Source organism: Mesoplodon densirostris, chromosome 9 (assembly GCF_025265405.1).
Source record: "Mesoplodon densirostris isolate mMesDen1 chromosome 9, mMesDen1 primary haplotype, whole genome shotgun sequence".
Classification (NCBI taxonomy): domain Eukaryota; kingdom Metazoa; phylum Chordata; class Mammalia; order Artiodactyla; family Ziphiidae; genus Mesoplodon; species Mesoplodon densirostris.
In genome coordinates this window covers 51,577,705-51,603,289 of record NC_082669.1, presented here as the reverse complement: position 1 = coordinate 51,603,289, position 25,585 = coordinate 51,577,705, and the positions used below count along the sequence as shown (strand labels likewise).

The 25,585-nt window shown below is 37.5% G+C and overlaps 1 protein-coding gene across 2 annotated transcripts in view; it reads left to right on the top strand.

Moving 5' to 3' along the window:
- The window catches only part of GLCCI1 (glucocorticoid induced 1), a 121,414-nt gene that overhangs the window by 14,110 nt on the left and 81,719 nt on the right, over positions 1 to 25,585 (top strand). For both annotated transcript variants that reach the window (XM_060108106.1, XM_060108105.1), the window contains exon 2: positions 20,368 to 20,519. In XM_060108106.1, the coding sequence (XP_059964089.1) occupies positions 20,368 to 20,519 (152 nt within the window). The remainder of the gene's footprint in view (positions 1 to 20,367; positions 20,520 to 25,585) is intronic.

Here is a 25,585-nt window from a genome sequence, read left to right as displayed (position 1 = left end):
TCTTAACTTCCTTGCAGCATAATTATTAACTTTTCCTCCTCCCTCATTTCTCTCATCCTACTGATCACTATATCTTATCCCATCTCCTTAGAATTATGTCCTGAATCTGGTAGCTTCTTTCCATCCCCTCATGGCTCTGTTATTACTTATTGCCTGATTTGTTCGAACTGCTGCCTCTTAAGTGGTTCCCCCGCCATTAGTCTCCCCTCTCTAATTTACCCATTGCACAGTCTTTCTTTATAAACATAGTCTTTATTTAAAAAAAAAAAATTCTGAAGTTCACAATCCTTTCCTTGACATAAAAGACTCATCTCAGCATCCTCGATTGCGTACCTCAAGTTCTTTGTAAACTGAACTCACTTTGTATTGAATATGCTATTATCTTTCAATAGCTCCATACTTGTTCCTTGTCAGGCAAGGATTCCGTGTCAGTGTAAGGTAATCCACTGATGACTGTAAATTAGATTAAATTAGATCATTCTATTTATGGTGACAATTGTAATTATTTAGCAAGACTTGCTCTAAAATTTGGCTCAAACTATCTCCGAGGTAATTCAGACAAAGGGAGTTAAGCCCTTCTATAGTAGAGACTTCTAAGTATTCACCAAACCCTGTTTTGTCTCCCTCTGGGCCCACATCAAGACTCTTTTTCCTACCCCTCCTTGCAATTAGATAAGGCTTTGTGATATACAACATTTTCATCTGTGTTCAATAAAAAAGCACTAGTTTGATCCTCGTCATTCATTCTCTTCCCTTATCTGCCAGCTGGAAGCAGAGAATCTAGCAGAGGACTCCAACCAAGGCCCTGGGGGAATGATGGAGCCATAAGATGAAGGAAGTCTGAATCCCTGAATGATCATATAGAAGGCCATCTGTCAGCCAGGAAGATACACATTGGGTTTTTATTGTAATAAGCCACGAATTTTAAAAAATTGTAGCTGTTAGCATTAGCAACTTTACTGCACCTCACAGTTTAAAGAAAGGTGGTCTACCAGCTGCTACTACTGGAGCCACTTTGAAAATTCACCTTGGGAGTCTCACTCTTACCTCGTGTGATCCATCACATAGGCAAGTGTGGTTCATTGTTATCAGTGCTTCTGTCAGTATGCAAGAGATACTTCATCAAGTTCGATTGTGTGATCTTGGTGGAATGTATTTAGTTTTATATAATTTGCTATTTACTTTCATTAACTGAAGATGCTATAACTACTCTTTGATTAAAAATTTAAGAGACTATTTTCAAAAAAATTTGGAGACATTTTAAGAATTGATAGCCATGTAGAAATAAATCCATGGTCTCCCAGAGTGCCTGGCAGGACACGAAGTTTAGTGGTCTTATTAAGTGGTCTTGTTATTTTATATAAATATGTTATTTTTCTTGGATATGCACTATATGAAGTTATTTATTAATATGAACCTATCTTAATGACCTGTTTGTGAAATACCTAAGCATGGAAATCATAGGCTTTTATGTAAATGTGGAAAATGGGATGATAGAGATCTGAATTCAAGTTATTTTCATCACTGTCTTGCACTTTATTCACAATGATTTTAGATGAGCCTCACATACAGAATATTAAAAAGAAACGTGGAGCCATTCTATTTGAGGCTCTTCCAGAAAGCCTCCTTTGCTAATGAGTTCCATAATATATGCCAGGTGATTTCTAGTTTTTGAGTATTAATTTCATTAAAAGTAAGGAAAGGATGGATAACTGATATCTACAGGTTCACCAAAACTTGAGTAGTTGTGCTAGGTGTTAGAGAAACAAACAGAAAAAGACAAGAGCTTTACTTTTAGGGAGGAGCCCACCCTCTAGTAGATAAGTCTTACATTTATCATTTAAGTATAAACTAAATAGCTTAGTGAATCATATTAGGTTTCACTTTCTTATTTCATTCTTGAATGAAAGTAAAATAGCTAAAATATGGGGGGGGAAGAGACAGATAAATGAGTGATTTGACATATCCATGAAAAAGAAGTTAACTGTATTATTCATAATGTTTGACTATATATTGTTCGTACTTGTCCTGTCTCAAACACTACATAGAAAGGATTTTAAAAGTTCTGGTCAGAGGTGAAGAAGGAAAGAATGGAGAAAAAAGGTAGACAAAAATCCAGTTGACCCTCCCCCTCTTTTCTATAGTGTGGTTTTGTTCTCTGCCCATGTTGAGATGAGTCTTTAGTACATCTGGAAGTGTTGTTCAGGTTTTTATTACAAATGCCCTAGCTATTGTAGGTATTGTTAATGATTCAAGCTATATCCAGAAGTGTAGTCTGATATTTGTTCACTCATTTCTTGGGCTCTTGGATTGAACAATGTTCTTTCATCATTTAAGGGAAAAAATTAACTTAGATGCTAATAACAAACTCTGGAACTTTGTGACTTCAGTCCATTTGTAGCTCCTGGGCAGTGCCATTTTGACTGAAGTACAGTTCAATCAGTAATATCAAGACTATTTTTGACTAAGATTATAATGGCCAGTTCTATGCCTGTTCTGGAGGAATAAAATATGATGCTCTTCTAAAATATTTTATGACACTTTTCCCCTACACTTAGTCATGCCACTAGTAGTTTTATTTTATTTTTTCTGAAGTTGCTCCCAGTCCTTGGCAGTGTTTCCTGGCAACCTTTTATGCACAATATTTGTAGAATTGTTGAGGTGGAAGGTGTCCTGTGTATGCAAACACGGAACTGGTTTTTACCATGTTCTGTTTTACTCCATGGCCTCTACAAAGGTATCATTTGTATAAGACCTTTTCCTTCAGGATGTTTCCTGCAGCTTTGGGCCATATCCAGCTTTAATGAAGCATCCAACTTTGGATAAATTACTGCTTCACAGCTACATATTTGATTCTTTGATGTCAATATTTATGAAAGTAAATGCTAGAATAAACGTCTGTGTTTCCTTATTTCTGAAGCCTTCATTCTGTTGAGCCTATTGATTTTGGGTTTATTCTACAGAAGCATAGTTATATATTTCCCAGTCAACAACATATTCACCATTGCTGGATTTGGGGACACAATGTGGGTGAAAATGCAGCTAGTCGGCTAGATTGAATTAACTAGATTCTTTTGCATGAAGCAAATCCATGGTATCCAGATGTATTTTCAGTTCAGAGTACTGTTTATCATTTGCCTACCACCAGTAAATTAGCTTGACTAGCAGTCATATCTTATTGAGGTTAAGCAGTTACTCTTTTCCTAAACCTTTCTCCTTAATCTTTTCTACTTAATCATGGAGTTAACTGTTTACCCTATTATTATGCTATTATGAGCTAATCTGTAGGTTTTATTACCTAAACAATATGTTTATAACTTAGACTTAAATGCTTGAATCTTCTTTTCATTATAAATTGTATGTTAAAATGTATTTGGATTTAGAATTCTACAAATTTTCAGTATAGATTTAAGAAGAGATATTTACTTGTCTAGGAGACTGTTGTGCTTTCTCTGCCATATTAAGTCAGTATTCTTTATTCAAATAAGAGATGAGAAAGCTGATAATTTTCAGATTCTTTTTCAGGATCAGAGGAACTATAGTCATCATACAGATTTCATCATAAAGATCTTGTATTACATGGTAAAATTTGGTTGTCCTTTTGTAATAGTGGCAAGACCCTGATTCCATAACATTAATAGTCAATCAGTTCTTTCTTGGTCTTGAAAATTATTTTAGGACTTTTTGTTCTTTATTGACCTTTCCCATAGATACTGGGATGATGTGGACAGAGGCTGCTTACTTTTGTTCCTTCAAAAAGCAGATCCTTATAGATTTAGCTCCTTGCAAGGTGAAGGTCCTCTTCAAGGCTTCTTTCCATCTTGTTTTCCAAATGACTCTCTTTTCAAGCCCCTCAGCCCATTATTCTACCTTTTCCATGGTAAACTCCACCTTTCCCCATAAGAGGAATTCCCGTTCCTTGATCCATTCCTGGTTCTTGCTGCAGGCTTCTGTAGGACTGACTTTCAAACTTTACTCTGTAATTGCCAGCTCTAGAGAAAGGGGATGGGCAAAAATTCTATTAATGGGGTGACTATGGATGCTCCATTTCAATTAGTTTCTTCACTAGGTTGGGCAGGAGCTAATTTCTCTACTAGGTTACCTCTCTAAGACTAACATTAATTTTTCTCAGAGTCAACACAATAAAATATTGGAGAAATATTAAAATGCTTAAATGTATATATTAAATTGTAAATTGTAAATTATAAATTGTATGTATAAATTAAATGCTTATATGTATATATATCTGGTTCTATAAGAAATTTAATAACTATATTTGGTTATCAGATATTCTGGAAATTCTTAGTCTTACAGATGTGCTGAGTGAATAACTATATGAATTTCCAATCCTTCTCTGGTCATTTCTTTCATGTAATGATGGAAGACTTACCTTAGAGATACTGAGCATTCTGCTACTCTCTTCCCCTTTGAAAGTTACTACCTGAATGGCTCACACATTCCAGGAGCCCTTATGTTAATTCCTTTCCAAGCTGTTGGTTGTTTGAAGCTTATTCTCTGGTAGATTCTTCAGGACAGACTTATGGGAACAATATTCCTTGAGTTCTCATGTATTGTGTAGCAAGAATATACAAGACTATAAGAAGTTTTAATCTATGGGTTTTTATACTTGAAGGTCACTTTAGCTTCATTAAAATGTGTTTGGGGCTTCCCTGGTGGTGCAGTGGTTGAGAGTCTACCTGCCGACGCAGGGAACACGGGTTCGTGCCCCGGTCCGGGAAGATCCCAAATGCCGCGGAGCAGCTGGGCCCGTGAGCCATGGCCGCTGAGCCTGCGTGTCCGGAGCCTGTTCTCGTCAACGGGAGAGGCCACAACAGTGAGAGGCCCACGTACTGTAAAAAAAAAAAAAAAAAAAATGTGTTTGATTTGGGCTGTATCAGCTGTATCATTTTCTCAGATACATGTATAGTCCTTCAATATGTAGTTTGAAGTTATCTTTTATTCCTGGAGAGTTTCATTATAGTTTTTAGTATGCTTTGTTGCTTTGGTCTTCTTCAGCGACTCCTACTAAACATATGTTGGACAATCTTGCTTATGTTACATATTAATTATTGTCTCTTAAAATCTTTTTATCTCTTCTTTTTTTTTAATTCTAAAATTTGTCTTATGTTCCATTTTCTACTTTTGGTAAGGCATTAACCCACTGTGCTTCTTGTTAACTTAGTCTTCATTTCTGAAATAAGTTTTTCTTTTATTTCTAAATCTTTCCTGAGTTTGATCACCTCTCTTTTCATATCTTCCTTGCTCTCAAACACATCATTTTTCAGTTTTTCTAATTCTGAGGTTTTTCATTTCTTCTGTCATTTAAAGAAGATTTTTAGCTTGTTTTGAACTATTAGATAAAAGTTTTCCCTACTTTAAAAATCAAGGAGTTTGGGGCTTCCCTGGTGGTGCAGTGGTTGGGAGTCCGCCTGCCGATGCAGGGGACACGGGTTCGTGCCCTGGTCCGGGAAGATCCCACGTGCCGTGGAGCGGCTGGGCCCGTGAGCCATGGCTGCTGGGCCTGCGCGTCCGGAGCCTGTGCTCCTCAACAGGGGAGGCCACAACAGTGAGAGGCCCGCATACCGCAAAAAAAAAAAAAAAAAATCAAGGAGTTTGATCAGTAATATTGGTTGTCATACTGTGGTAAAGATATAGCCCATTCTGCAGCCTTTATTATAGTCTTTTTTGTTAGTTTTTTTTTTTTAATTGGGATATAATAGTGGATCTGTCTCATTTGGTTAAAAATTTTCTAAGCTCTACCATTGCTTTAACTGGAAGTTAAGTGCTTTGAAACAAAATTTTGTTAAACATTTTGTCTTCTGGTTAAGGAATATTTGCTTTCCTTTCACTTACTATATTAATATCCATTTTTGGTCATCTTATTTTGGTTGTTTTATAGTTGCTAATACTTTGTGATTATTTCTTTTAACATTTGAGACCATTAGTTATATAAGATTTTAGATGTTTGGAAGCTCTATTAATCAAATTCATTGGAAGTTCATAAAGTTTATAGAATGTCCTTCTACTAATTATGAATTTGCCAGGGTTCCTTAAAGAAATACCATTTTCCACCAGAAAAAAAATGAACTTAAAAATCTTTAGCATCTCTGCTGCCATGTATGTAATTTCTTTATAGATATATTCCAGATGTCAGAACTCCATCTTAATTTGTTGTGTATTTCCAGTGCTTGTCACCAGCCTTCATGGCCATCTTGGTGAAGTTTTCTTTTACAACCTTGATACAAGAAGATACTCTCTTGGGTTTTCTTTGAAAACAGGCTGAAGGCCTTCCTCCAAATGTCGTATCACAATTTATGTATCATTTGACACAAATTTGAGTGAGCTATAACCTAGAGAAGAATCATTCCTAAATGGCTGCTTGACTACATTTTTTTGTTTGTTTTTCTTGACAGACCTCAGGTTACAGGCTGTGTCAGGCCTCATTTGGTGAGAAGCATGTTTGTTTCTCTTGTCAGCTTCTTGACTGGTTCCTTTCCAGATTTCTGCAGGGCAGCCATATGGTCATTTCGGCATGTTTTCTAGATTGCTTCTATGGCAGGATTCCAGGTCTTGATTAGTGTTTCAGAATCTACTCACACTGAGAGGGCTTTAGTTTTTGCCCTTTAGTTTTATTTCAGATAGCATATTCAGATCTGGTGTCCTTCCTGTCTCATCTGAAGTTCATTTTATTTTGATGATTTTATTTTATGTGGCCCATGTATTTGGCTAACTTTTTATCTTATATTTTAAGCAAGAAAGGCCTGTAAAGGCTGTTGGTGAGGTGCCTAGACTGTGCTGATTTTGGAAAACTGAATCTAACAATAATTCTATTAGATGATCAGTATTAATGTGCATTAGATTGGGTAGAGAGGTATACCAGTCTCCTCCTTTCTACTTTTTTTTTTTTTTTTTTTGCAGTACACGGGCCTCTCACTGTTGTGGCCTCTCCTGTTGCGGAGCACAGGCTCCGGACGCGCAGGCTCAGTGGCCATGGCTCACGGGCCCAGCCGCTCCGCGGCATGTGGGATCTTCCCAGACCGGGGCACAAACCCGTGTCCCCTACATCAGCAGGTGGACTCTCAACCACTGCGCCACCAGGGAAGCCCTCTACTTTTTTTTTTCTTAGTTACATAGTTATTTAAATTTGTTTTTTTCTTGGTGTGGGGGGGAGGGATTTATTTTGAAAATTTCTCTCTGTAACCATGAGGCAAGGAGAAAATTACTCATAATATTGGTAGTGATGTTTAAGAAAAAATTGTTCATGATACTTACAAAGATTAGTAAAGCAGACTTTATTCAGGGAGGCTATCACGATAGTTGTAGGGACCACTGCAATGTGATTTTGTAGTGGGGGAGAGAGATTGGGCTCAAACTTGGAATACAACTAGGAAAACTGGGGATGTATAGCCAAGCAGAAGGGTGGGGTAAGTAGATAAAAAATTACTAAGAGGAAAGAAACATCAAAATAAGGGGGATTCTGGCTAAACAGACCTAAACAGGATTGTTGATGAAGGCAGGCCAGGTGGTCAGATATTACATGGGGGATGGTGGAGATGAGGAACCTAATCAGATATCCAGCGTGATCAATATTGAGGGTGGGGGATTCTGGTTAAACTGACATAGTAGGATTCTTGCTAAAATTGGACAATACAGAGATGAACACAGAAGCCCAAAAGTTAGGGTCTAATTGGAAAGCGTTCAGAAGAGCCTGACTAAAGTTTGGTCAAGGAGAGACTCTTCAACAGTGATAATACATTTAAAACTATAACTTTCAAGGAAGTAGCTCTCAATACAGAAATACTGAAGCAAATTTCTATTAACAAAACAGACCTTTAGGAGCTTCCCTGGTGGCACAGTGGTTAAGAATCTGCCTGCCAATGCAGGGAACATGAGTTCGAGCCCTGGCCCGGGAAGATCCCACATGCTGCGGAGCAACTAAGCCCGTGCGCCACAACTACTGAGCCTGTGCTCTAGAGCCCGTGAGCCACAACTACTGAGCCCACATGCCACAACTACTGAAGCCCACACACCTGGAGCCCGTGCTCCTCAACAAGAGAAGACACTGCAGTGAGAAGCCCGTGCACTGCAATGAAGAGTAGTCCCCGCTCACCGCAACCAGAGAAAGCCCACACACAGCAACAAAGACCCAACACAGCCAAAATAAAAATAAAAAATAGATTTATAAAAAACAAAACAAAACAGACCTTTAGTTAAGTTCATGCTTAACCTCAGTGAACCAATAGCAAGATATTCTCTACCCATATTTACTTTTGGTTATTTTTGATCACTAAATTAGGAACGATATCATTTCAGGTTTTTTTGAAGTTGAAGAAAAGCAACTTAATGTCTTATATTCAGTCTCTGCTCCATGAATTTGTTATTTTGATTTCAGTGATAAGGATTGAAATTATAATATGAAGGAGCAAATTCAGACATCATGAAACACTTATTTTCTCTTAAAAGATAAAGGTTTTAAATAAACAGTCTATAAAATACTGTAATATTTGGAGACTCAGGCTTAAATTCTTTAACCAAATTAATTATTAAAATCTAAATTTTACTTTGCTTATATATTTTATTTAATCTTTCTTTGACACTTTGATTTTATAAAAAGGAGCCTACTTAATGTATTTTTTCAGCATTTCTTGTATTTTTTAGGAAGGAAATTTTATTGTAGTTAACTTTTGTGTGCAAAATGCCCTGTTTGGGTGGGAGGGAATCTTTCCAAAGAAGCTGTATTGAACTTTTTGTCTGTTATCTTTCTAAGAAAGCGTTCCTAAGCATTCTGTCTAGAGTGCTTTGTATTTAGGTTTGAAGGTTCTTATTGTCATGGCTGGCACTCAGTTTAGAAAGTGACCTTTTTGAAGGAGATGACTAGAAGTTTAAATTTACTAGATTCTAGAAGGTTAGCTGCTAAGTGCAGATTTCGAAGAATTGTTTGACTTTTTTGCAGCAGGATATTTTCTTGGATTTATATTCAAACTTTCAGTGCCTCTAAATGGAGTAGATTATAATCAACAAAATGATTTTATTTTTGAGCACCTGCAACTCTAAAGGATCTAGTCCCAATCCTTTAGACATAGGTTCTTAAGCTTTTAGTACCATTAGATTCACTTGAGATAACGTATTTAAAATTCACAGTTTGGTCACACTAGCAGAGAGTCTCACATTGTTGATGAGAAATTGGGCCCAGTATTGAGCATATTTAACAAATGTCTAAAGCAACATTGAGAAACGTTGCTTTAGGACCTCAGTGGTTCCCAAGGCTGATGATGCATCTGAATCAATTTGGTCTGGTTTAAAAAATATGTTGAGGGCTTCCCTGGTGGTACAGTGGTTGGGAATCCGCCTGCCAGTGCAGGGGACACGGGTTCGAGCCCTGATCCAGGAGGATCCCACATGACGTGGAGCAACTAAGCCCGTGCACCACAACTGCTGAGCCTGTGCTCTAGAGCCCGCGAGCCACAACTCCTGAAGCCCGTGCGCCTAGAGCCCCGTGCTCCCGAACAAGAGAAGCCACCGCAATGAGAAGCCCGCGCACTGCAACAAAGACCCAACACAGCCAAAAATAAATTAATTTAAAAGAAAAATTAAAAAAAAATATGTTGATACCTGGTTCCACCCTATAGCTACTAAATTAGAATCTCTGGGAGTGTGGCCCAGTAATGTGCATTTTTAACAAGCTGCCTGGTGATGCTTATACAGAGAGCCACATCTCAGGATCCCATCTTTGAGATCCATTGCTTAGTTCTACCTATGCCTGAGGGCCTTGAACCTTTTTGTTCTAGGATTTCCCAAGATCTAATTTCTAGGTGACACACTGTATTAGAAAGCTTTTGCTACTACTTCTCAGACATGCCCAGATGTTGACACTGTAGTGACTAAAAAGTCTTGCCTTTTTTTTTTTTTTTACCATTCTTTAACATTTTTCTAATCAATACTAGGTGATTTAAGGCACACACACACACACACATACACATTATGGGATTTAATGGCTGCTTCTTTTTGAACATAATTGTTAAAACATAAAAAGATTTTACACACTTTAGGAACTTAAATTCAAGACAAAATATTATTATATATGTGTGTTTTGATACTACTGACTAACATTGTTAATGTGATATTTTAATGTAAAACTAGTTATTTAACTTGAGTTCTATGTAGAAAGGTCTGGAAAAATTGGTATTTGTTACTTAGTTATCTTAAGCGTTTTGCTGAATTGTATGGCTTGAGGATTCTTTAGAGTTGTAATAAATGTATGGCTTGAGGATTATTTAGAGTGGTAAATAAACTTTGAATAAAGTAAGAAGCAGTTCATTCTTGGTGGTGTTACAATGGCTAAGTTTCATGCAGTTATAGTCTACACAGTAGTTGAAGGAATAATAGCTCTTTTTCAAAAGGTTTAAATGCTTTCTTAAGTTCAGATGTGCTTTGCTTGTAATAATCAGTGTTTAATGGAAAGCTTTGATGAATAATCTTTCTTGAGAGCTAGACACAGAGAATCAACAATTTTTATTTTTTAGTTACTTATGCACACTGAACCTATGAAAAAGGTTGGAGTGTGTTAAAGCCCAAGAAAAGAATGTGAGCACTTTTTATTATGTGTGTTAGTTTACATTCTGTATGGCTACATTATGTCACTCAAAAATATTGCATCCTCTTTACCACCTGGTAAGGTTGGTTTAGAAGGTGTAGTGGCTTGTTTCATATTTCTCTGTAGCTAAGGTTCTTAAAGTTTCTAATAATAACTTTTTTTTTTAATTTGCAGAAATTCCACTTAACTTTGTTACAATTTTCTCCTTCAGGTTAGCTTCTTCATACATCAGATTTCCAAACTCACTAACCAAGTCAATCTTCAGTCACTGCTACTAAAGTAAAAATTGTTGGGAACAATTAGTTTAACATCATATTACAGTGCTCTGGCAGTTAGATATTAAGCAGTTTTGCCTATTTAGAGTAATGCCTTGTATGCTATTCAGATGCAGAGTTATCTAATACAGCCCCTTGTTTTTAAACCTATTATACTATTATCACTTTAAAGTTAAATTTCCAATTGGCTGTTAGAAAGCAATAATTATTTTGTATAGTCCTCAGTACCCCAGAAGAACCCCAGGCCTACCACTGCTCCCTCATCAGGGAGGGGAATTGGAGGGGGAAAGTACAACCTGTAGATGGATATAATGAGCAAGTCTTTTTACAGAATGCTACATGAGGAGTCATTTTCTGGTCCTAACAGTGATGATAGTACTGGAAATAGATGTGATTTTTTTCTAACCATCATATTTTATTGCTGAATTTAGTTATTCTCTATTTTATCCTCAAATATTTAAGTAGGCGATGTTAGCAACAGGATTATAAGTGGCATAGTAAGAGTCTTACTACTTGAAAGTTTCCCTTGATGTAGTTAGAGTACATCATTCTAGCTATCTGCTGCCTAATTTATTTTTTGCATTGTTTGCTTCCTGTCCTTCATTGGTGTGCATGTGCCATAATATGCCACTTTATATTGTAGTTTAATTATACATATTGTATCTCCCTCAACCAGAATGTAAATTCCTTGAGGAGAGTCTGAAACTTATTTTGTAATTCCTCTTGGTACACAGAAAAGTGCTTTTCATATATAGTAGTAGACATTCAGCAAGTTTTATTTAGTGGTAGTGATTACCTGGTTTCACTACATATGAAATTACTATTTTCCTGATGCCTGTTTAGCTTAAGTAATGATAATAAGTATTTATTTAATTGATTTTCTTTCATACTTTAGAATATTTATTGTAGCAATTTTATTGCTAATATTAATTTTTTATTAAATTTTATTGTTATTTAAGCTCTTGTAAATTCAAAGACTGTTTGAGTATACTAATGTATGTTTCTAATTGATAAGGTATCCTCTTGTTTGATCTACTTGAATTGAGGTAATTTTGTAATAATTAGTAGAGAAATACTGTGATCAGTTAAAAACTAAATACATATTCTAATCACAACTATAATCATGAAATAAGAAACAATTTATTGTGTTGAATATATAAATAGTGTAGACCTCCCTTATCCACAGGGGATATGTTTCAAGACCTCCAGTTGAATGCCTAAACCTGCAGATAGTATTATACCCTGTATATCCTATGATTTTCTTATACATACATACTTATGATAAAGTTTATTTTATAAATTAGGCACATTAGGGGTTAACAACAATTAATAATAAAATAAAAGTTATGTGAACATGGTCTCTTTCAAAATATCTTATACAAATATAATGCCTTTTCCATTTTAACTAAGTACTTATCACACACTGTGGCCCTAACTTTTGCAGTTTGAGGTGCAACAGCAAAGCAAGCCAAATTTCTTTTTCCTTCTTCACAATTTCACAGATAAAAGATTTGTTCTTACCATAGATCTTAGCAACCAGAGCATTTAATTTTTTTCTTCATTTTTTTTTTTTTTTTCCCACTACGTGGGCCTCTCACTGTTGTGGCCTCTCCTGTTGCGGAGCACAGGCTCCGGACGCACAGGCTCAGCGGCCATGGCTCACGGGCCCAGCCGCTCCGCGGCATGTGGGATCCTCCCGGGCACGAACCCGTGTCCCCTGCATCGGCAGGCAGACTCTCAACCACTGCGCCACCAGGGAAGCCCCTCTTCCTTTATTAAGTTGAGAACTTTGACATTTTCACTTCAAGGGAATGCTTTACAGCTTCGCTTTGGCATATCCAGATTGCCAGCATCACTGGTGCTTTGGGCCATTATTAAGTAAAATAGTTGTTATTTACACACAAACACTATGATACCAAGACAGTCAATTTAATAACTGAGACAGCTAGTTAAGTGACTTAACATGTGGGATATGCTGGACAAAGGGATGATTCACGTCCCAGGCTGGATGGAGCAGGATGGTTCTCATCATGCTACTCAGAATGGTGCACAATTTAAAACTTATTATTATTATTATTATTATTTGCTGTATGTGGGCCTCTCACTGTTGTGGCCTCTCCTGTTGCGGAGCACAGGCTCCGGACGCGCAGGCTCAGCAGCCATGGCTCATGGGCACAGCCGTTCCACGGCATGTGGGATCTTCCCGGACCGGGGCACGAACCCGTGTCCCCTGCATCAGCAGGCGGACTCTCAACCACTGCGCCACCAGGGAAGCCCCTTGGTTGGAGCATTTAATCCATTTACATTCAAGGTGATTATCAATATGTATGTTCCTATTACCATTTTCTTAATTGATTTGGGTTTCAAAAGAAAAATGTGGGTCTTTTTCTTCTCTTGTGTTTCCCACTTAGAGAAGTTCCTTTAGCATTTGTTGTAAAGCTGGTTTGGTGGTGCTGAATTCTCTTAGCTTTTGCTTGTCTGTAAAGCTTTTGATTTCTCCATTGAATCTGAATGAGATCCTTGCTGGGTAGAGTAATCTTGGTTGTAGGTTTTTTCCCCTTCATCACTTTAAATATGTCCTGCCACTCCCTTCTGGCTTGCAGAGTTTCTGCTGAAAGATCAGCTGTTAACCTTATGGGGATACCCTTTTATGTTATTTGTTGCCTTTCCCTTGCTGCTTTTAATATTTTTTCTTTGTATTTAATTTTTGATAGTTTGATTAATATGTGTCTCGGCATGTTTCTCTTTGGGTTTATCCTGTATGCGACTCTCTGCACTTCCTGGACTTGATTGACTATTTCCTTTCCCATGTTAGGGAAGTTTTCGAGTATAATCTCTTCAAATATTTTCTCAAACCCTTTCTTTTTCTCTTCTTCTCCTGGGACCCCTATAATTCAAATATTGGTGCGTTTAATATTGTCGCAGGGGTCTCTGAGACTGTCCTCAATTCTTTCATTCTTTTTTTTCTGCTCCCTGGCATTTATTTCCACCATTTTATCTTCCAGCTCACTTATCCGTTTTTCTTCCTTAGTTTTTCTGCTATTGATTTCTTCTAGAGTATTTAAAATTTCAGTTATTGTATTGTTCATCACTGTTTGCTTGCTCTTTAGTTCTTCTAGATCCTTGTTAAATGTTTCTTTTATTTTCTCCATTCTGTTTCCGACATTTTGGATCGTCTTTACTATCATTACTCTGAATTCTTTTTCAGGTAGGTTGCCTATTTCATCTTCATTTATTTGGTCTTGTACTTTTTTTACCTTGCTTCTTCATTTGTAATATAGTTTTTAGTCATTTCATTTTTTTTTTTGATGGGTGGGGCTGTATTCCTGTCTTAATGATTGTTTGGCCTGAGGCATCCAGCACTGGAGTTTGCAGGCAGTTGGATAAAGCTGGGTCTTGGTGCTGAGATGAGGACCTCTGGGAGGCCTCACTCCGATTAATATTCCCTGGGGTCTGAGGTTCTCTGTTAGTCCAGCGGTTTGGACTCGGAGCTGCCACCACAGGAGCTCGGGCCCAACCTGTGGCCTTGGAACCAGATCCCATAAGGCTGTGGCGTGGCAAAAAAAAAAAAAAAAAAGAGAGAGAAGAAAAGGAGCAATACAATAACAAAGAATAAAAAACAAAATAAAATTAGAAAGATAAAAAATACATTAGGAAAAATAATATAATTGAAACAACTGCAACAAGGTAAAATAAAACTGTAACAGAAAAAAGAAAAAGAAAAAAGGGGTGTGGGGGAGCAGAACAAGCCAAAAGGAGCAGAACAATAACAAAGTATAAAGAATAAAATAAAATTAGAAAAGTAAAAGATTTATTAGAAAAAACTAAACATAAATGAATGAAGAACAATTAATCAACAAGGTAAAACAGAACCCCAATCTAAAAGAGGAAAAAAAGGGGAAAAAAAGCATTGGCTATGCGGGGAGGAGTTTAGGCAGGGGTGGAACTTAGGCAGGGGCAGGGGTTACGGTGGGGTGGGACCTAGGCTGGTGGGGGGGGTGGCTTGTTTGAGCATGGGGCAGGGCCTAGGCTCAGGACCCATGCAGCCAGAAAAGGCTTTGGGGGCGGGGCCTGGGCGGGTAATGTTCAAGCATCGGGCAGAGCCTCTACTTAGGACCTACAGAAGGGGAGAGGCAGCACCTCCAAAGGAGGGCCTTCAGAGTGTGGAGTTCTGGGATTTGGAGGCAAGGCCGTGGGTGAGGGTGTGTGGGTGTGGTTTAGGTCCAGCTCATTGGAGGGGTTCTCTGAGTGTAGAGGTAGGGCCCTGGGTGGGGGTGTGGGGGTGGGGCTTGGGCCCTGCGCAGCAGGAGGGAGGCTCTGAGGGCAGAGAATTAGGCTCGGGAGCCCAACAGGCTCTCTGGTGCCTAAGTGGACAGGGAAAGCACTGGCCGCGTTCCCTTCCATTCCTCCACGCCCCCACTCCCCATGTCCCCCGGGGTCTCCCCAGTCCCTGCTGGACCCCTAACCATGGGTGTGTCCCGCTGGGTGTAGGAACTCCTCCCCCAGCCACCCCTCAGGGGTTCCAGTCCCATAGGTCTGGCCTTTACTTTTGCTTTCCCTTCCCTCCCTCAGGACCCATGCAGCTGGAGGGGACCTTCGTGGGCAGAGGATCAGGACCGGGATCTCAGCAGGCTCCTGGAGGCCCAAGTGGGCAGGGGAGACCTGGCCATGCTCCCTTTTGATCCTCTGCCCTCCCAATGGTCCCCCAATTTCCCCCTTTGGGGGTGGGATCCCTTCCCCTCCCCCAGCTACCTCTCAGGGGCACCAGTCCCATCCCACCTCCACTTCTTCTCCCCCTCTCACTCCCCTCATGCCCCACGTTCTACCTGGTCACTGGAGGTTTCTCCCGTCCCCTTAGGTGTCTGTGGTCCCTCACCGGTGCCTGGTAGGTGCCCTAGTTGTGCGGAGACGTGAATTCTATGTCCTCCTAGTCTGCCATCTTGACTCTGCCCCCCAATCTTAAACTTATGAATTATTTCCGGAATTTTCCATTTAATATTTTCAGACCATGGTTGACTGTGGAAAGTGAAACTGAGGATAAGAGGGGACTACTATAATGCAAAACCAGTGTTGATTTTTATTGTTGCACTAAATTGTAAAACCTGAATTGGTAGGTGATAATACCACAAATTAAATAAATAAAAATTTGGGAGAATCAAGGCTTAGATGTTGAGGCAGTTAAAATCTAACTCATTGCCGTGATAGTTTGGATAATAGGAATAACTCATCTTGTTAAAATAGAATCGCACTGCTTATGATGAATCTGTTGGTAAATAAGGCCCTACTGATATTTGGTTAAGTGGGGTTATTATGGCTTATCATATCTTGGAAGAGTACTATCCTTTCCAATTTTTAAACTTATTTTGAATTTTTACCCTTCAAATAATTTACGTGGAAATTATTAACAAGTACATATCTTTGAAATTTTCCTTGTATGAGCAATGGTGAGAATCTTTTAAAGCATATGTTTGAAATATAACCTTTCAAGTATATTTACTTCATATACTATAATTTTTTAAAAAATCATGACTGGTAGAGCGAATTTTATAACAGGATATCGATACCATGTTGTCCTACCTTATTCTTTCTATTTAAGGCAGACCGTTTTTGTTTTTTTGGTATTTGTCATGTGTGATGCTTGTTTACACATTCTTAACACAATTAAGCAATAGCATTATATCACAGAATTAGAGCTAACTGGCCAATCTGTAGATTGAATTTAGCACCCAATTCATATTTTTCCCTTTTATTACATTATGTTTATGGTAACCGCATGGAGATATAAATTTCAGGAAGTTTCCAGTTCAAAAACCTCAGGCTCTCACCCAATATAACACATTTATACAACATTTAAAAGTACAAAAGCTCCTTTTGGTTAAGGGACAATACAAGAAAACTCATGAATTTAATGACACCAGAAATGCCGGTCCGTGCTGTCCCAGAAAATGGTTGCCAAATCTGTTTCTTGGCTCTCTCATTGGTAAGAATGCCCCCCTCTGATACTCAGCACAAGGTGAGTGTTTCTACACCAAATGTTGGAGCCTAGGTTTTCAGAGTCCAAGTTGATGGCTGCCACTGGTCCTTGGGACTTGGGAGCACCCAATTTAAAGTCCCTTATCCCAGTGGTCTTCACACTGAAGTAAGGCCACTCACTTATGAGATACAGGAAGAAAATGTAACTTCCATTTTTTTCATACATATTTTTATTTTTTATACCATGTGTAAATTTCTACTTAGGTTTACACTATATATAACATATTAGTAATATAATATATACCTCATTTATAAATAAATAACTGCACATATTGCTGCATACTTAGATATTTACTATTAGGAGTACTCAGTCAAAATAACTTGAAGACCACAGTTCTGACAGTAGCTAATCAGAGAGAATGGACACTAAGGGGAGAAATGGGATCCTTTGAAAGTGATGGACAAAGGTCCAGTGATGAACAATATAATAAAAAAGTATAGACTAGAATATTATATGTATCAAGGGATTTGTTTATAGATTCTTTATATACTTATTATAAAACATAAAAATGATCCCTATTGTTCACCAAGTTAACGGGTTTTAATAACTATAAGTAGACTACATACAACTTTCATAATAGTTTGGAGCAGTTTAAAGTTCAGGCACAAGTTTTTCGCATATAGTGGCTTTTCATTTTCTGGTTGTGGCTGACCTTTATGTAGGCCTTTTTTTACTGCTATAAATGTTCTTTTTCAAGGGATAAACTGTTTTTGTCTTTTTTTTCTTGGTGCAGGGAATGTAAAGCAACTTATAAAAGTTTTAAACAAATTATTATAAATCAGATTATGAGAGACATGTTAATTTTCCGTGTTTCCTAAAGTTGCTAAAATTTGCGCATATTGCTTTTATAGCCAGAAAAAATATTTAAAAGAATTAATAGAAGTAACTTCTAGTAATAGAACTAAAAACAATCTGCATATCTTCTAAATTACCTATGGTAGGGGAAAAGGTAAGAAGGAGAAAAAGAAGTAAACAGTAAAACATAGAAAACAAGTAGCAAGGAAGAATTATAAGAGGAAGAAAAAAGTTATGTGACAGGTTTAATCAAGTTTGTTATAACAAATATAAGTGGGATGAACATACCTTTTATAAGGAGAAGACATACTCTATAAAGTTTTTTCAAAAAGCCTAATTGCATACAGTATACAAGAGTGACACCTAAATAGCATGATTGAAAGAAATTGAAAATAAAAGAATAGGCAAACCAGATACATTATAATAGAAAGAAAGCATAAAGGGGTGATAATGTTCAATTTGACAGAGCTTAAAAGTAATAAATGGAACAGACTACAATGGTGAAGCATATAAGCCATAATGATGATGTCATGAATCAATATGTAACCAAATTATACAGAACTAAATTTCTATAAACTTTTTTTTGTTTGTTTCTTGTTTTTGGCCACACGGCACAGCTTGCGGGATCTTAGTTCCCCCGATGACCAGGGATTGAACCCATGCCCCCTGTAGTGGAAGTGCAGAATCCTAACCACTGGACTGCCAGGGAATTCCCCAGAACTAAATTTAAATGATAAAAATTGCAAGAGATAAAGAGAATTGTTATATCTTAAGAGTAGTTTAGAAATTTTAGAGTAGTTCTCTAAGTCTGTGACAGATAAAGCTAATAATTTTATTATTACTATATTCTATATTTTTATTTCAGCTGATGTACAAGAAAAATAACTATTCTGAAAACAGAAAATATATGTTCTCCATGACTCATGAAATATTTATAAAAACTGACCATGATTTTTGGTTACAAATAAAATTTCAGGTGATTCCAAAGAGTAGAAATAGATTGTCCTGACTCTCTGCCTATGGCAAAATAAAATTAGAGCTAATAAAGATAGGGAGGAAATTTTGTAATTCTCAGATCTTCTCTAACACTCTTGGGTCAAAGAAGAAATCAGAACTGCAGTTGTAAGATAAAATTGGCCCTCCAGCCCTCTGTGTCCAAGGATGTGGAACCTGGAGAGGTGGATGGCCAAATGTAAGGGACTTGAGCTTCTTCAGATTCTGGTATCCATGAGGGTCCTAGAACCAGTCCTGCACAGAACTGAGGATGACTGTATGTAAATAACATGATAGTTCACAGTATGCTGCATTTTCTTTTGTTTTCCAATTAAAAAAACCCAATTTTGTATTTTGGTTTCAGAAGGATAGTTAAAGGACAGTATTCAATAACAAATGTTTCTTGGCCCTCTGTAATGTGCAAGACATTTTGTTTGATGTGAGATATAACTCTGAGTAAGACTGAGCCTTGGTGCTTGTAATCCACTGGATTTTATTATTCAATGCACATTAGTAGTAACTTATTTGAGATGCATATATGAAAAATCCTTTGTAGTTTCTTTGTAAAGAGACTATAGAGTTCAGTATGATCATTTTAATTTTCAGCAGAGGTACCTATGGTACCTATATGGAGAGGAGAAGTAGATTATTATAGTAGGTTGATTGAACTGTGTAGAATGTCTGGAGATCTTGGTTCCTTTTTACTTCTATCACCTGTTAGCAGTTCTGTTTCATTGGACAATTTAATTTTATCCCCCTGGGCTTCAAATTCTTCATCCATAAATGAGGAAGCTGAATTAAAATGTAAGATTCTTAATACATGTTATTTTTGTGTAGCTGTGAATAAATTCATTCATAAATATTGAGCATCAACTTCTTTTCAATCTGTAGGGACCAAACTTATGCTCTAGTTGGGGAAGAAAGACAAATTTAGGGCTCCACGCAAGCAGAGAGTGCATATATCTTTAAAAAGGACAGAGATGGAGAAAAGAAGGGCATTGGGAAAGGTTTCACAGAGGCAGTGTGACACCTGAGCTGATCTTGAAGATAAGTTTTTGTCAATTGAACAGGGAAGGAGAACATTTTAGGTGCAGGAGATAATAGAAAGTATAGAGGCAGAGAAGTGAGTGTTTTACATTTGGGAAATTGCAGTTAGTTTGTATGGCATTTAGTAGTTAACATGGGTTTATGGAGGAGTAGCAAGACATCAAGTATTGATGTATATGGGAGCTGAATTGTGAAAAATAATGGGCTTTAAGTTAAAGACAGTGAATAACCATGGAAATGTTTTTAAGCAGTGGAGGGAGGTGGCACTGTAAGATTTAGTTAGGGTGGATGCAGAGATAGCATTTAGGAAACTGGCAGTTGAGACATGATGAAGTCTTAATTAAAGTAATGGCAGTGGAGATGATATACAGGTTTTAGAATAGGTCTCTAAAATGGATGGGCTTTGTAGGGTGTGACAGCCCTGGAAGTGTATGCAAAATTTAATATGTGAATGTATTTTCCTTTGGGAGAGGGTCTATAAATTTCATCACATCATGCAGGAGGGCTATTAGGGTAAATATATATTGTAGGAAAAATTGACAGAGTGATATTTTACAAACTATGAAGGTTAAATAATTTTAAGTTTTACTTTATTCATTAGTGACTAATCTTTTTTCACTTTTTTATAGTGGACAGGCCAAAATCTCATCAAGTTCGAACCTCTGGTACAATAAGGCGAACCTCTTCTTTGGATACGATAACAGGACCTTATCTCACAGGACAGTGGCCACGAGATCCTCATGTTCATTACCCTTCATGCATGAAAGATAAAGCTACTCAGGTAAAATAAGCAAATCAAAATCAGTTTTATTATCCTGCAGTTCTCTTTTGATCACAGTAAAGAAAATTAATTTAATCAAATTTTCCCAGTTATTAAATACATTCAACCAAAGAAGAAAGCCATTTCTTTTTTTTTTCTTTTCTTTTTTTGCGGTACGCGGGCCTCTCACTGCTGTGGCCTCTCCCGTTGCGGAGCACAGGCTCCGGACGCGCAGGCTCAGCGGCCATGGCTCGCGGGCCCAGCTGCTCCATGGCATGTGGGATCCTCCTGGACCAGGGCACGAACCTGTGTCCCCTGCATCGGCAGGCGGACTCTCAACCACTGCGCCACCAGGGAAGCCCGAAAGCCATTTCTTTTAATAAACTTTAGACTAAGTATTTTTATCATCTCAGTTTTGAAAGTTTTAAAATTATTTAATATTTAATAAATAGCATATCAGTCTACATTGTGTGGTTTTTGAGACTTATAGTTTTAGGAATTATTTTCCTACAGAAATTAATGACTAGTAACTGTATGAGAAAATACAGGCATGACTCGTTTTACTGTGCTTTGCTTTACTATGCTTCTCAGATACTGTGTTTTTTTACAAATTGAAGGTTTTTGGCAATCTTGCATGGAGCAAGGCTATCGGCGTCTTTTTTCCAACAGCATTTGCTCACTTTATGTCTCTGTCACATTCTGGCAATTCTTTAAATATTTCAAACTTTTTCATTCTTATTATATTTGTTATAGGGATCCGTCATCAGTGATCTTTGTGTTACTATTATAAAAAGATTATGACTTACTGAAGGCTCAGGTGATGATTAGCATTTTTTAGCAATAAAGTATTTTTAATTAAGGTATGTATATTGTTTTTTTAGGATGTAATGCCATTGAACACTTTAATAGAATACAGTAATAGTATAAACATAAATTTTCTATGCACTGGGAAACCAAAAATTTGTGTGACTCTTTATTGTGATATTTGCTTTATTGTGGTGGTCTGGAACCAAACCTGCAGTATCTCCAAGGTATGCTGGTATAAGTAATTTTTGAAGAAAAGCTTGCACAGTTCCTGGAAATAATTTATAAAGTATTAACACATGGCTAAGGAAATATATGTTAAAGGATTTTTTTTTCTGTTTAAAGCCAAAACTAAAATCCTTGAGAGAGAAATAGAAAATTTCCTGTTTGTCACACCTTCTCTATTTGTGGATCAGAGCTTTTGACTTGAAAAGTCTTCCTTCCATGTCAGAAAAAGATCTGAAAGCATCTCAATTTATAATTTCTGAATTCTTGACCATATCTGTATAGCAGTAGTCGATTAGCATTATGAAGAATACTAAAAGTATAAGAGATGGTTATTGGCCTTACAGCATAGTTAGGAAGATAAGATGTAAATGTAAGAAAATTGGTAATAGAAGATAGAGTATTATTAGGTGTTAGATGAATGGAGCATTTAAATGTAAGGGAATTCAATGGAATGAGAACATTTTTGGCTTTGTGGGTTAGGGAAATAGAAGGATTAGAGTTTCATGTCTGAAGAACGAGGAAAAGGGGAGAAAATTTTGGACATGATCTATGAGAATCTTCTCCAGTTTTGTAATTTTCTCAGGCAAGCTTGAAACCATAAAATTAGCTTCTTTATCATGCATCCTATCAGTTTTGTCTGTGTAATATTTTATGTCACCCACTCCCAGTCTTTTGCTTTCCATTCTTTGTGAGGGAAAGGAGCAGTTTGATATGGTAGGCAGTGGGATTCTCAAGTAGAAAGAACTAGCAAAACTTAGAGATGTGGGCCTGCACACTTAGAAATGGTCACAGATAATTCAAAACTATCTTTCTGGAGGAGTTGGACTCACAAGTGTGAAGAGTGTAGGTATAGAGTATAAAGAAAGAAGGTCAAGAGATCAAGGACTTAGTTTTTAGAAATGCACACAAGGGAAGGATAAAAAATTAATGTATTCACCTGGTAGCAACAAGAAGAGAAAGGAGTTTAACATTTACTGACTGTGTACCATGTACTTTGTGTTTTTATATCCTGTGTTTTCATTTAATTCTCACAAGAACGTTATAAAATTACACGATGGAGAAGCAGAAGCTCAGGGAAGTTAAGTGACTTAGTATCATAAACCTAGGAATTGTTGGAGCCAGGTTTCTAATACAGGTTAATTTGTCAGCCAATCTGAACTTCAATTTTATGGTGCTTTTAGGATAAATGGAATAGTGTGTGTGCATGTGTGTGTATCACCTAGTAGAGTAATTGACATCATTCTTAAAAATGGTAGCTATTCTTTTTAGGTTAAAAAGAAACCCTACCTTTTATTGAATATATGCTTTATGCTGACACTCTCCAAAAACATTATCTTATTCATTCTTCACCAAAACTCTAACAAGAGGAGACAGAAAAAGAGCAAAAGCTAAGAGAAGAAATAGTCTAGCCTTAGAAACCAAAGGGAAAGTTGTTTTAAGAAAGGAAAAATTATTAACAGTATCAGGTGCTACCAAGAGGTCATGGAAAATAGGGACTAGATTTAGGGATTAGGGGCATATTGTCTTGGAGAGTAAAATATTGATAATATGTTAGAGAAGAAAGCTCAGATATTTGGGAGTTAAGAAGAGAGTGATACAGTGATAGAAGATAAGGGCGCTGGGTAGGTTTCTTAACCACATCTGTTTCTTTATCTGCACAATGGGATTAATGAAACCTAACTCATGATAATGTTGTATGACTAAATAGGGTAATATTTGAAGTGAATATGGCAATACACATGTTAGATTATTAGTAGTAGATACAGACAGGCCCATTTGTAACATCTGCAGGATCTGGAGCAAATATAAATGTAGATCTACATACCATATACATACTAAGTTAAATTAACAAACTGTTACATAAAATTCCCCCAAAAGCCTGAAGTCCAGGGTAGGGGCTTCTCTTGCCTGGGTCTGCTCGTAGATCGTCTATTTGAGAAACCTGACATTGATAGGAAGGCCAAATATAGGCCTCATTTTACATATGATATACTGAGGCTTAGAGAAGTTTAACTTGTACGTGGTTATATAGCTAAATAAATATGAAGAGATCTGAATCCAGATTTGGCTGATTCCAAAGGTTTTGTGTTTTCTCCAGTTCCTCACTGCCTCTCATAGTAATCACTAAAGTGTATTGCACTTGACCTAGTACTTGCCTTACAAGCCTAAGAAATGGTCTTGCCCGGAAGCATTATTAGTTTAATTGAAGGTATAAGAGATGAACATATGTAATGGTTGTTATTGTCATGTCCATACCTCCTTGATTAATTCTTTAACTCTTGGGGAAGGAAGTAGATATTTTTATTTATTCAGTGGAAATTAGTAAACAGAAAGTGGTACCGTCATTGTGCTACAGATATTAAATACCTAGGCTGTCTGGCTTTAGTGGAGGGAATCTCTAGTATTTTCTACCTTTCATATTTCCATATTTCAGCTACCTTAATTATTGAGGGTTAGAAATAGAATTCTTATTGTTTAATGTATTTATACATTGGGCTTTTTTTTTTTTTTTTTGCGGTACGCGGGCCTCTCACTGTCGTGGCCTCCGCCGTTGCGGAGCACAGGCTCCGGACGCGCAGGCTCCGGACGCGCAGGCTCAGCGGCCATGGCTCACGGGCCATGGCTCACGGGCCCAGCCGCTCCGCGGCACATGGGATCCTCCCAGACCGGGGCACGAACCCGTATCCCCTGCATCGGCAGGCGGACTCCCAACCACTTGCGCCACCAGGGAGGCCCCTACATTGGGCCTTTTTAAAAGAAGTAGCATAGGGCTTCCCTGGTGGCGCAGTGGTTGGGGGTCTGCCTGCTGGTGCAGGGGACGTGGGTTCGTGCCCCGGTCTGGGAGGATCCCACGTGCCGCGGAGTGGCTGGGCCCGTGAGCCGTGGCCTCTGAGCCTGCGCGTCCGGAGCCTGCGCGTCCGGAGCCTGTGCTCCGCAACTGGAGAGGCCACAACACTGAGAGGCCCGCGTACCGCAAAAAAAAAAAAAAAAAAAAAGAAGTAGCATAGTGTTGTGGGAAAGACTATGGACTTTAGAGACAGATCTTGTGTTCAAATCAAGGCCCAATGTGAGGGAACTTCCTGGGATAATGGAATTGTTGTATATCTTGATAGAGATTTTGGCTACATGGGTGGATGTATTTATTAGAACTTACGCAAGTATACAGTTGTGCATTCTAATATATAACTTAACTTTTAGAATATAGAATATAAATATTGAAATCTAATTAAGATGTTTAGAGGTGAAGGATACTGCTATCTGCAACTTACTTTGAAATGAGTAAAAAATGAGATCAATAGATGATAGATGAATATATATGTGATGAAGCAAACGTAGCAAAATGTTAAATATAGATTCTAAGTGTTGGCTTTCTGAGTATGCACTGAGAAGTTTTTTCAACTCTTCTATCTGTTTGAATTTTTAAAATAAAATGTTGGGGGCAAAATCATGGCCCATTGAATTAACTGCTATGTGTCTCACACTTCAGTTTCCTTTTTTACAAATTGCAGTTAATAGTACCCAGGTTGCACATACACATATTTATTCTGAGGACTAAAAGAGACAGCTTCACATTTTTGAGGCCAATGGGGAGATGGATAATTGCCAGTTTATTAGACTAATCTGTGTAGCTTAATAGAAAAACTAAAAACCATTTGTAGAATTTGATGTTACTTTATTACATTAACCCTGCTGATACAACCTTTTTAAACAAGTTTATTACTGACACTTAAAACTGAACTTGTAGTTAAGGTTACTATAATCAGACAGTAGTATTTCCTCAGTTTTCACCCCACAGTCCAAAGTATAAATCTTCATCTATGGACAGATACGAAATCTACATGTGAATGTGTTTTTAAATGATAAAGTAACATATGCTCTTTGTAAAGTGGTCAAACAATAAAAGTAATATAGAGTAATAATCAGAGGTGTTTCCTCTGACTTCGCAGGTATAGTAATGATTAGAGCTGTTAACAAATATTCTCATCCTCTCTCCTTGACATGATAACGTTATACTTCTCTGCCCACTTGAAGTTAAGTGTGGCCATGAGACTTGC